We start from the raw sequence: 13,737 nt of genomic DNA, 5'->3' as shown, positions 1-13,737 counted from the left end.
GGTTGGGGCATAACTAGATATTCACAGGCCCCATAGCAAAAGTTTGTAAGGGCCCCTATATACCAAATATTGATGATAAATGTATATAGAAAATATAACTTATACAGTAAAGATGGGCCCCCTTCAGCTCTGGGCCCCATAGCAGCTGCACCCCTTGCACCTATGGTAGTTACGCCTTTGCTCAGGTACTTGTCACTGAGCAATATATTCCAGTTTTTGAATGTGTAAATGTGTGATGATGAATGATATAGAAAAACTGGTACAATATACAGTATTTCTTACTATTTATTTATATAACTCACACCTACTCCACAGTGCATTACAGAGAATATTTACCCATTCACACCATTACCTGCCCCAGTGGAGCTTTGGCTAGGTCCATATTATACAAATATAATTGCCAGCAAACTGCCAGTTTGCTGGCAGAAAATCTGTAGCTTTTAATACAAAATTGTATAATATGTAGAGGCAGTGGCATAAGTTTGTCCCAGTTGCCCGGAGGCGAGATAAATAAATATTGATATCCCCTCCCCCCCCCCACACCAGGGCCGAAACTAGGGTTTCTGGTGCCCGGGGCAAGACATACATTTAGTGCCCCCCCCCCCTTTCAGAAGTAGGCACACATTTGGCATTTGGTTTTGCACAGAAAGAAAAACATTAATTAGAAGTCATTTATGTGCTTACAGACAGCAGAAGGGTGACATTAAACAGGGACAGTGCGCGGCGAGGGCGCGCGCTAAAAATTTAGGGCATTTTTTAGGGGGGGGGGGGGGAAGTGGTGTGGTCACATAGTAGTATCAATTCACATTATAGAACACACCGTAATGCCCAGTACACATTCAAGCGCACACTGTAATGCCCAGAGCACATTACACCACAAACCGTAATGCCCAGAGCAAATAACACCACAAACCGTAATGCCCAGTACACATTATAGCACACACCATAATGCCCAGTACACATTATAGCACACACCGTTATGCCCAGTACACATTATAGCACACACCATAATGCCCAGGACACATTATACCAAACACATATGCCACACACGCTAATGCCCATTACGCATAATTTTACACACTGCAATGCCCCTTACACATAATATTACATGCTGTAATGCCCATTACACATAATGCCACTGACCATAATGCCCATAACACATAATATCACATGCCGTAATGCCCATTACAATTTATACCACACACCGTAATGCCCATTACACATTTTTATTTTGGTAAAAGGTGTCACACACACACATAAGGGGAAGAGGGGATCAGACACCAGGGAAATTGGGGCAGATAGGGTCACAGACACAGAGGAAGGGGGTAACAGGGGACAAGGTGTCACACATGGGGGAAGGGAGCAATCTCCCAATAGGGTCAGAATACAGGCCTGAATATTTCCCCTTAGTTAGGCAAGGTGGAATGGGGCTCCACAGTGGCGACAGGTACTCTAATGGCCCTCCAGGTCCTGGGCCTGTTCCCCTCTGGTCCCTCAGGTGGGGTATTAGCTGGCGTGCGGCCCAAGCGGGAGACACTCCGGGTGGGATGGTAGGTGTGGAATGGGTTCCTTGGAGGAAGCGTTAGGGCACTTTACTGGGGTATGGGGTGCAGCCTGGCTGTGTGTGGGGTGGCTGGTGCAGTCAATACCTGATGGCAGGATCATGTCGCAGGCTCCTGCCCGTCACGTCTCTTCCCACACAGTCACTGGTCGGCTGTTCCTCCACACCGTCTGGAGCTCCGTCCCTCGATCAGCAGGGTCCCCTCCGTCTTCGGCCAGAGGGCGTACTAGTGCGGGCGCCGCAGCGTTGCCGCACTCAGTCCCCCCCCTGGCTGCTGGATGCCAGGCTGGACGCGTCTCCCTCTCTCTGTGCGGGGGGGCTAGAAGTTCCGGTCTCCTCCACGCCGCCGTCTCCTCCACGCCGTCCTCTTCTTCCCTTCTCCCCCCGTAAGGTCTCCGCGCCGTCCTCCTTCTTCTCCCTCCTCCTCACACGCGCGGAGTCACGCCGTCCCCCTCGCGCTGAACTCCGACCTTCTCCTCACACACCGCGCGCCTCACTTCCTGCCGCCTCCCATTCGTCCTCCAGTGCTGTCAATCAGCCTGGGGACGCCTCCTTGTGCCCTGCAAAGGTCTGGGGTGCCACATATGTCTGCGGCGCTAGCTCCCCGCTGCTGCCGCTGCTCACTCTAGTGCCCCCCGCCTTCAGCGCCCGGTGCGCGTGACCCCCTAGGCCCCCCCCCTAGTTACGGCCCTGCCCACACACACACACATAGCACCTTATATAAATATATATACTTGCATGTATGTATGTATGTATGTGTGTATTTTATGTATATTATGTTTAAAACAAAGATACTGTGACATCTATGGTCCTCCTAGGAGGGGGAGTCAGCCACAGAACAGAGATCAAAGGCTTTCAATGAACTGATTCCAACTTGCAGGGGAGGAGAGGTGCCTCCTTGGGAGCAGAAGCCCGGCGGCAGATGACTCCATTGCCTCCCAGAGTTATGCCTCTGTGTAGAGGAGCAATCGCCCCGTGTGTCATACTGAGCAAAAGAAATCTGACAGTCTGTACCTAGCTTTATAGTCTACATTGCCTTTCACACATACACACACATGCACAGTAGTGCTAATTCTATGTTTGGAGTCAATCAACCTACAAGTGTAGTTGCAAGGAGTACTGAGGTGTCTCTGTGTGAATCATAATATGTTCATCCCCACTGTGACCTTTCAGCTCACCAGTGCTACAAAAGCAGGTAGAAAAGCATTGACACTCCCTGGACTCACCCAGTCTGTACACTGAAGTGATGTCTGTCTGAGCCAGGCTTCTCAGAAGCTCCGCAGATCCCCTCTGAGCATCTTCATCCAGGGAGTTGAGGGAACTCTTCTCATCTTCACTTAGAAATAATAAATCTTTACACCTAGAGGTAAAACATCAAAATGTTCTAATTGTGTAATTTATACCCAAAATGCAGAATAAATCCAGTGTTACCAGGGACATAACCAAACATATGTGTGCCCATTTTTGTGAGGACTTCCATGTACTGTCTGAAGGAGTAAAAACATACACACATGGAGTTGTCTCACTGGTCTCCCCAACCGATGGATGCCTAGTTATCAAATTATATTTGCAGGATATCTACTCAGAAAATGAGTCAATTAGGAATCCTTAATCCATAAAATAATAAATATACCCCTAACAGAGCATGGAATAGGAGATATGTATAGACATACTGGGGTTATTCAGGTGCGGTTACACCTGCGTCTATCATCACAAAGTACTGATTTTTAGTACTCTGCAGGATGCGTGAATGTGTCCTCCTGCGGCACAGGTTGCAGGTCATTATCAAACGTCATTGGAAAATCAGAGGCATGTCATCGCTGTTTACAGGGAGGGAAGAGATCAGGTATATACATTGTAGGATGTGGAATTCCTGGCCTCTGTGACGGGTGACTTGCTCGATGGTGGGTGCTTTGATCGGATTCTGTATCCCAGGACACAGTTTAGATCATTACCACAGCAGGAGGCTTCTGCAAGTCATAGATGCTGCTTGCTGCAATACCATTATTATTATCCTTTGTTTATATGGCGCCACAAGGGATCCACAGCACCCAATTACAGAGTACATAAATGAATAAGAAAAACAGTGACCTACAATTGAACACAGTAGAGGCAGAAACCCATCGGAGTTTGTGCCATCAAAGATGGTTTAAGTAAGAGAAGGAAAAGCACATTAGGGAAGAGGGCCCTGCTTGTGAGAGATTACATTCTAAAGGGGAGGGGCAGACAGACAGAGGTGACACAGAAGGAGTAGAAATGAGCAAGTAACAGCGGGTTAGGATGAGAATTGGCTGGATTTGGTGAAGAAATGGGTCTTGAGAGCCCATCTGATGTTTTGTAGAGAGGTGCAGAGTCTGAGGGAGAGAGGCAGAGAGTTACAGAGGTAGGGAGAAGTACGTGTAAAGTCTTGGAGGTAGGAGTGGCAGGAAGAAATCTGTAGGTAGGAGAGGTGGCGTGCATTAGCAGAGCAAAGAGGATGGGCAGGAGTGTAAAGGGAGATGTCAGAGATTTTAATGGGAGAGGAGTGGGTGAGAGCTCTGTGAGTGTGAGAAGTTTGAATTGGATTCTATAAGGGAAGGGGAGCCAGTGAAGGGGAGGTGGATGTAGTGTGTTTGGTGAGGAAGAGGATCCGGGCTGCAGGATTTAGGACAGATTGGAGCAGAGAGAGGTATTTGTCAGGAGATTACAATACTCCAGTCTGGAGATAACCAGTGAGTAGACAATGGTACTGAGTGTGAAAGGGTCTGATCCTGGAAATATATTTGAGAGCAGGTTTGTGAGAGGTGCAGAATGTGTCATTTGAAGGAGAGGAAGTTGTCAAGGATTACTCCAAGACAGCACAATTGGGGGCTAAAGGAAATAGTAGTGCCAGCAATAGATAATGAGATTGTGGGAGGTAAGATTGTAAGGTATGGTGGAAGATGACCCAGTCAGATTTTGGCAGGATGTTTTGATTATATATTTAAAATCTAATAGAAGGTTAGTCCAAATCTCCCATTCTTTCTGCTGCTACCGACACAAAGATTGCCTGAGCAGGAAAGGCAATTTTGACTAGATCACAGACTATCATTAGTTAGACAAAATCACAAGGGCCTTATTCTGGTCGGTGCGGATTTTACCGCATGCGGACGTCCCGCCGATAGTTATCGTCTGCGCATGTGCAGGCGATTTCGCCGCACGTATTCTTTACACGCCGCACAGGGGGCGTAGAGGGGCGTGAGGGGCTACTTAGCCTCATTACCCTATGCATACGCCCCGCGTTTCATGGGCGTTCCCATGCAAACGCGGGGCGTATGCATGGTAATGAAGCCGTGACACGTGTGTAGGGGGCGGGCATCTGACATCGCCGGATGTCAGCTGCCCGCCCCCATACATGATTTCACACGGACAAGTGTCCGTGTGGTCTTGGGTGGCGGGACCTAGTGGAGCGTGCGGCCCTGCATTCGATGTTCGGCGACCATCGAATGCAGGGGCTGCTCCCAAGACGGAGGAGGCGTATCCCCGTCCACTTTCATGCGGATCGCCACATATCCGCGTACGGACGGAGGTGGCGATCCGTATGGAAGGCGGGGATTCGCCTGCACGGTTGTGGCCGCATATTCTGATCGGGCCGCACCGATCAGAATAAGGGCCTTAGTCAAAATCTCTAGTGCATCTAGTCAAAAGTGTCCATTAGTCAATATCTCACTGTGTATACGGGGCTTTAGACATATTAAGTTTGAGAAAGCGCTGGGACATCCAAGAAGATATATAGCAGAGACAGTTGGAGACACAAGTGAGGAGAGCAGAAGAAAGGAGAGGTGATAAAAGATAGATTTCAGTATCATCAGCATAGAGATGATAGCGCTATCGCTGCTGCTTCCAAGGAAGAAGAACTGATAACTTCTCCGATGGCACCTGAATGATCCCCGTGATGCAGACCTCCCAGTACATTCACATTCTGTTTATCAGCAGGTAGTATCTGTGAACTGGTGACTATGCGGATTCATCTCATGCATATATAAAGCTGTTTGAACACTGGAAATTACAAGCAGTAATTATCCTAGGCACAATTTATGTCTATAGTCAATAAACAATAAATTACACTTTCAATGTTCTTATTTGGACTATTGAAGGTCTCATTACTTGGTGTTATGACAAATAATCTAGAGTAAAGTGACACAGAGGGAAATGGTGACAAGAAACCACCGTTGGTTGCATAATATAAAAATACTATGGAGGTCAGATCATTTTACTATAAAGTGGCACAGACATTCCACCACCATTGAAAGGCATTTGCAGTATGCTTACATAATAAAAGTCTATTTTATATAGTTGTTACTGTGCTCCAGAATATTCTACCCACTGAAGTACTTTACACTACATACAGTAACACTCTTATTACATATCAGTTCTGACTCCCAGCACATGCCCACACACTAAACAATATGCACAATGATATAGTTTACGATATCATTATCATGCATATCATTCATTAAAATTGTATAGTGTGTACCCAGCTTAACTGAAGCAGCAAGCCTATGCAATTAGAGGTGCGGTGGCCTATGCAATTAGAGGTGGCGGCAGTTAATGGGGATTTCTATTTGAGCCTGAGCATGCTTAAAAAGAAATTCACATTAAATGGTATGTTAGAATGTGCCTCAGACATGTTAACCCATAGGCCTTAATCCCGATTTTAAAGGTCAATGCACATTACAGGGTAATTTACTGGCCGAGAAAAAGGGGCTGTAACTGAATATCCCTTGGTGTCAAAGCCAGAGATTACGTCTCTTCAAAAATGGTATTTAAATTACCACTGCTAATTGAAACTCACCTTAATATCTGATGGAAACAAAGGGCTTTTTCTAGAAAAAATTAAAACTAGATTTTATACAGTCAACGCCTATTTTGACTGTGAGAACACCTACTCTAATGGTGTGTACACACGGGTACAATCACCCTGCGATGCTGACTATATAGTCAGAATCGCATCGGTATCGCACACAGATCGCATGCAGATCGCAAGGGTTTTAACCATTGCGATCCCGATGCGCACTGCCGTATTGCACGGCAGTAAGTCTTGGCTGCCTTGACTATATAGTGCAGATCTGCATTATATAGTCAAATTTGTATGCCATCACATGCATGCCGTGCGATGCGATGCACTCACATCGGGGATTGCATCGCGCGGCACATCTCACTGTGTGTACACACCATAAAAATATGTACGTGTAATAAAAAATGTTAAATAGAAAGATAAGGATTCAAAACACATAGATAACAACATTTATATTGTTGGTAACTCAAATCAACATACATTATTTGCATTACTATAAACTGAAACATAAAACCAAATGTCAACAGCTACAACAAGACATAAACATGTTGACCATGAACATGTTTTGGCTTTGGAGCATGACTGACACCATGTGGCCTATATTAGTATTACAGAATTGTTGATATACTGTACAAATACATTTTATCTAAAGCACCAACAAAGTATTGTATAATATACATTTGTTACATGAAGATCTTTCCAAAGTATTATAAATAATGTCCCACACAGCACATATCAGATTGTGGAGAGGAGGTACTTTAATACAAAAGACTAAAGTGAGAAATGGATACATAAAGTCTGCTTTGAGTGAGTTAAATTCATTCACACAACATACTACTCCTGGCTGCTTAATCTGGCAATTCAACCATAATATCATTTTACATCTGCAAATAACTTTTACTATCACTGATAATGCTTGTACTTGCACTGTCAGTTTTGAAAATGACCAGCTGTACCTCTAATGACCTCACCTCTCCTGCTCTTCCATTGATAGTAGGTGTCCCCAACATTTTATTCTTGGCCCTCTTCTTCTCTTTCTCTATACGTCCTCTCTGGGTGAGCTTATGTGCTCACTCGACTTCCACTATCACATCTATGCTGATAACACTGAAATCTACCGCTCCTCTCCTGATATCTCTCTCCCTCTATCCTCACTCATATCTCCAACTGTATCTCTGCTGTCTACTCTTGGATGACCCAGTGCTTTTTTAGACTTAAAATATCAAGGACTAAGCTAACCTCTTCCCACCCTCCTGCATAAAACCTGACCATCTCTCATCCTAACCTACTGTTTATGCTCACCTCTTTCCCTTCTGTGTCACCCCTGTCTGTCTAACCCTCCCCTTTAGAATGTAAGCTCTCACGAGTAGGGCCCTCTCTCCTCATGTGCCTTTCTTAGAATATATAAACCTCTGCCACCCTGATGATTGCTTCAGTGTCCTGTCCCCTGATGCAACTATCCATATTTACCATGTACTTGTCCTAAACTGTCTTGTACTGTAATTTGTTATGTGTTTTTGATTATAACTATGCTCTGTAAAGCGCTGCGGAATATGTATGCGCTATATAAGAAACTGTTAATAAATAAATAAATTAAGTCTAAGGCAGTGGTTCCCAAGCTATGTGCCATGGCACCCTGGGGTGCCAAGAAACCCTTGGCCAGTATAATAGGCAAAACTAGTGTTTGTGGCTTCTCATCATAAAATATGTGGACAAACAGGGTGCCGGATGATGCTCCGACAGAGGGGATCCCGACAGACGAGATCCCAACTGCCGTTGCTCCGACAGGGGGTATACTGACACACAGAACCTGTGGCAAGCGTAGCGTATCGCAGCACGGCGAGGGCAGTGAGCCCGCAAGGGGTTTTTTTGCACTCGTCCCCCCTGTCAGAGCACCGACATTGGAATACTGACTGTCGGGATGCCTACTGTCAGAGGTGCATACCACACCCGGACAAACAGAGGTGAATCCTTTCCCTTACCACATACAGATGTAGCTGGCCTCTTTCTTGCAGGGGCTGGCGAAAATATCGCCAGCCCCCACCAGCCGCAAGGGGGCTCGCGCGCATGAGAGGTTTGCACGACCGTGGCAGCGGAGCTTCCCACCGCCGTCCGCCGCCTCCCCCGCCGGTCCAACATGATTAGCATGCACAGGGGTGTAAGTATAACTTAGTGGGCCCCATAGCAAAATCTTGAATGGGATATATCTTGGCACATCGTGCTGTGCGTGCGGGTGATCTGCTGACCAGGAGCTGGTGGATAGATCCAGAGATACAGTATCTGTAAATCAATAGATTATATCCATAAGTGTATACCCAGCCTTACTGAGGATTTTGAAAATACTTTATATATAATCTTGGTACTCTTTACCTAGAAGGGCGCCCATCGCGGCCATCACGGGCATCGCATGCACTAAAAAATCGCATGCGATGCGACCGACGCGATGCCCGCGATTTCCCATAGGGAACAATGTTAAATGTCCCAATTGACCCGATTTTCCTGTTCAATGTCTCAATTGACCCGATTTTCCGTAGGAAACAATGTTAAATGGCCCACAGAGGCCAAATAGGCACCCTGAAGTGTGAAATGGCCCCCACAATTGTTAAAGCCACCCCACGATCAACGTCAACCCGAAGCGTGGCGAGCGCAGCGAGCCCGCGAGGGGTGGCGGTACGCGTCCTACGACCTTTTCATACCCCCACTATCCATGTCGGGGTGGAGTTGAGAATAGAAAGTGTGGCGAGCGTAGCGAGCCACCGAGCCCGAAGCGTGGCAAGCGCAGCGAGCCCCGCGAGGGGACGCGGACACCTTCACAGGTATACGCGTCCCCTCGCGGGCTTCACAGGTATACGCGTCCCCTCGCGGGCTTCACAGCTGTCCGCGTCCGCTCGCCACGCTTCGGGCTCGGTGGCTCGCTGCGCTCGCCACACTTTCTATTCTCAACTCCAAGCCGACGTGGATAGTGGGGGTATGAAAAGGTAGTAGGACGCGTACTGCCACCCCTCGCGGGCTCGCTGCGCTCACCACGCTTCGGGTTGACGTTGATCGTGTGGTGGCGTTAACAATTGTCGGGGCCATTTCACACTTCAGGGTGCCTATTTGGCCTCTGTGGGCCATTTAACATTGTTTCCTATGGAAAATCGGGTCAATTGGGACATTGAACAGGAAAATCGGGTCAATTGGGACATTTAACATTGTTCCCTATGGGAAATCGCGGGCATCGCGTCGGTCGCATCGCATGCGATTTTTTGGTCGCATGCGATGCGACCGACGCGATTGTTTTTCACTGACGATGCCCACGATCAAAATCGTGGGCGCCCTTCTAGGTAAAGAGTACCATAATCTTTTACGGTTTCCAAATTGTTCCATTGTAAAGCTAACAAAACAGGTATCAGGCTTTCTAGTTACAGTATATGGTCTGGACCACAAGACTATCTATGAATAAAGAAAATCTGATGAGACATTACACTCTGAATAAGTGTGAGGTGCTTGTTTTATTTATTTCTGACATCATAGTGGATATCTTATAGTGTCTGGAAGTAGTTCTAAGCAGCAGCGGCTCCTACCTATTGTAGGATGGGGCTGCAGCTGGCCTACAAGCAGCACCCCACTGCCACCGCTCTCCCATTCCCAATGCAGTATCGGCCTTAGTACTGCTCTTGCAAATACTCCGAGCTTCTGTGGGCTGCAACCAACGGCTACTGGGACCACTGTATGCGCAGTATTGGCCTAGATACTGCACATGCGCACACCCCAGGTTCTCTGAGCATCTTCATCCGCAGCCCATGGAAGCCAAGGAGGCAGCCCAGAGGGAGATAACACCTCCCAATGGGACTGCCTTGGGTGACTGGCAAGTTGAACTTCCAATAGGAAGTCCCTGCCAGTCACAGTGAAGCCAGAGCTGTCTCACGGACTGCATCTGGCTTCACTAACACTGAGCACAGTGACGGATTTTACTTGTGTGCTATAATCCTGCAGCCCATAGGCAATAACCACCACTGGTTCAAAGTATTAATTGCTTCCAGCACACCCATATATCATTTAGTACTCCACTGCAGCACTTCTCCCACCTCACCTTCTGTTCTGCATATACATTATGTGTCTAGGCTACATTTATCTGTCCTTTACTTTATCCATCCAGAATGCCAGAATCAGGCAAGCATACGTAATTGTAGATGCTGCTTCTGGACATGCAGATGATTTTACCTAGGATACGTTATGCAGCCTCACTCTGCCTCAGTCCCATAGAGCCAAGTCGCTAGCTTAACGTAGAACACATGACTGTCAAACTGAAAGGTTGTGTCTCATTCATATCATGTAATGGTTACCTATGCTGTGTCAGAAGGCCTGGTCTAACATTGTCGGCAAGCCAAAAACAACATACGTGGAGACAACAGCGACATAGAGTTTTAGGGGGTATTTATCAAAGCATAAATATCGATAAAGCCCTAAATAACCAGCTCCTGTAACTTTTGAAACACAGCCTTTCTCCCTCTTCATGCTTTGATTAATAGCCCCGTTAATGTGATGCACACATTAGAATTACAATTAAAGTAAGATGCTAAAGACAAAAACAGTGGCATGCATCTCAAATCTAGTGCCGAGTGCACTCAATTATTAAAAGGTAACATAGTGCTCACTAACATTACAGTTTTTGTAATAGCAACTTTAAGCCATGTTACATGCTACAAGATTCCCAGCTGAGCAGTAAGTACTACACATGGGAGACTGGAGCATGGATAGGCACAAAGAGGTCATTCTTTACACCAGGGATGGAGAACCTTTGGCCCTCCAGCTGTTGTTAAACTACACAACCTAGCATGCCCTGCTACAGGTTTAGCATGGCTAAATAGCAAAACTGTAGCAGGGCATGCTGGGATGTGTAGTTCAACAACAGCTGGAGGGCCAAAGGTTTCCCATGCCTGCTTTAAACCAAAATTGGTGCAATGGAAATGGGGACATCTAGTGTTACCTGGCAGTATTACACCTGAGTAAGACACTCCATAGTTTCAGCACCTGTCTGCCCTCAGCTCATAGTCCTGGGGTAGCCAACTCCAGTCCTCGACAGCTACCAACAGTTAACGTTTTCCATGTCTCCTCACAGAATCACAAGTGAAGTAATTAGCTCCACCTGTGGATCTTTTATAATGTGTCAGTCAGTAATGAGTGCACCTGTGCAGCAGCTAGGTTGTCTGGAAAATGTGACTTTTGGTAGCTCTCGAGGACTGGAGTTAGCTACCACTGTCATAGAGCTCTCTGGCTGACAGCTGCAAAGAGCACCATCTCTGCTCCCTGCTCTGTACGGTATATGTATGGCTACAGTATCTTTCTGGTCAGCCCTTAACAATAGCTAGAACTGTATATAGGGATACTTACAGAGCTTTTAAACAGTTTGGGTCCACATGCTTAGTTTGGACAAAACCAGTGACACCAGTGGAAGAACATTTTCCAACAAACCACTTGAGTCCAGGAACAAAGAATCCAACCACCTCTATGGCATCTCCCCTACAGTAGCTGAGCTCATCCCACTCTGTAGCGGTGTGGTTTTCTCTGGCAGTGCACTGGCCTGATCCTGGTACATCAGAAAAGACAAATCAACTTTCAATAACATATGTAATGGTTAAAAGAAAATGACACCATGATTATACTGTGTCCCACTGTGTAATCATTATCTGCACCATAGTAACACGTACATGTACAAGTATCTTGCAAAGTATCTTAGGATCTTGGAAAAGTCTAGTTTTATAACCTGCTGCTATCATCAATATATAGTACGTGTCTACAAAGTATATTGGGGGTTTTAGTAGAAAAATGGACGAATTTGCAAATTTTTCCGAAAACGACAATTTAATAAGATCCGATTTGCTTTTTGCAGTGAAAATCTCACATTCTGATGATTTTTTTCTCACGCTTCGATTCGCATCCAGATGTTTTCCCATTATAAAGTATACAACTCACAAACTTAATAGGATGCAATTATTTGTAAAACATTAACAAAAATCGCAAAACAAATAACAAAAACATGTTCAACTTGCCGAGTTTGACAGAACCATGCACAGATCAGTGCGATCTGTGCATGGTTCTGTCCAAAAAAATGTGTACAAGTTCAATTTTTTTGGGGGGGGGGATGATGTGGAGTCCCCCTTATAGAGCATAACCAGCCTGCATTTAAGGAACCGGTCCTGGCTTTAGAAATGTAGGGGTCAAAAACATAGGGGATCCCCAGGATTTCTAAAACCAGCACCAGGCTCAAGGGCTGGTCCTGGTTCCCAAACTACGAGGGAGGCAAAATGACTAGGGGTCCCCTGTATTTTGGCAACCAGCACTGGGCCCAAACAGCCAACAGGGTAATGCCATAGCCAGGGGAACATTTTTATGTAAGTTCCCCGGCCAAAGCAGTTATCCCCATGGCTGGTCAGCCTGGGCAGGGACCCTGGAGGAGGGGGTACCCCCCTCCTCCAATAAAGGTTTTATTGAAGCCTTATGCAGGGTACACACCAGGACGACGAGGGTCCGACCCCATCAATCTAGATCTCAATCTAGATCCAATTCCGACCGATTGGATGTAGATTTGGCCCTTTTCTGTCCTGTTCCGATCCGATCCCGAGCGCGGAGACAGTGATGATGACGCTGCTGCAGCCAGGGAGTGTAGCAAAGGCAGGGGAGGAGTCAGTGTCCTCCTGATTTCTGCTGCGCAGTGCTGCCCGGCCGGCTCGTCATCCAGCCGGCCCGAGCAGCAGCAGCAGCTCCAGCCAGGGAGGAGTTTCTGAACATGGGGGGAAGAAGACCGTGACGTGCGTGACGTCATCGGTTTGCGGGAGTGGCGTGAGCAGGTAGGCGCCGGGCTGAGAGACGGAGACTAAGCGAGTCCCGGTCCCCGGACTCCCAGCTCATTTGCGGGGTGGGCGGCGCCCGGAGCGTGTGCTCCACTGGCTCCACCCTCTCTATGCCCCTGGGGTATAGAGTGAGCAATATAAGCATAGATTATGTCTAATATGTGTCCACCTCAGCATAAGCTTCATTAAGTCCTTATCTTTACTTTATTATGTTACTTATGGCTAATAAAGGGCCGGATTCTAGTTGGCACGCTAAGCAGTATAAAATCGCTGCTTAGAGCGCCATCTAACGCAGCCTTCCAGGCGAGTGAAAGCCCAACCCCCCGCTGCATTGCGAATAGTTGTTTTGCATAAAAATCCATTCACAGGGGAGAGTACGGGCGAACCATCAAATAATTTTTCACCTGTTCACAAATATCTATATTTGCGGCAACCGGGTCCAAAATTGTTTTAGTAAAGATTGTTTTTGGGTCTACTTAAAAACCAACAGGTGTCAACGATAATCAATGTTGGTTTGCAGTCTA

The 13,737-nt window shown here is 46.7% G+C and overlaps 1 protein-coding gene across 5 annotated transcripts in view; it reads right to left on the bottom strand.

Moving 5' to 3' along the window:
- The window catches only part of SH3TC2 (SH3 domain and tetratricopeptide repeats 2), a 96,809-nt gene that overhangs the window by 30,172 nt on the left and 52,900 nt on the right, over positions 1–13,737 (bottom strand). For all 5 annotated transcript variants that reach the window (XM_083181975.1, XM_083181977.1, XM_083181976.1 and 2 more), the window contains 2 exons: positions 11,754–11,949; positions 2,788–2,921 (listed from right to left, as the gene is read on the bottom strand). In XM_083181975.1, the coding sequence (XP_083038101.1) occupies positions 2,788–2,921; positions 11,754–11,949 (330 nt within the window). The remainder of the gene's footprint in view (positions 1–2,787; positions 2,922–11,753; positions 11,950–13,737) is intronic.

The sequence above is a fragment of the Crinia signifera genome, chromosome 4, assembly GCF_055691185.1.
Source record: "Crinia signifera chromosome 4, ASM5569118v1, whole genome shotgun sequence".
In the NCBI taxonomy this organism is placed as follows: domain Eukaryota; kingdom Metazoa; phylum Chordata; class Amphibia; order Anura; family Myobatrachidae; genus Crinia; species Crinia signifera.
This window is presented reverse-complemented; position numbering and strand designations above follow the sequence as displayed.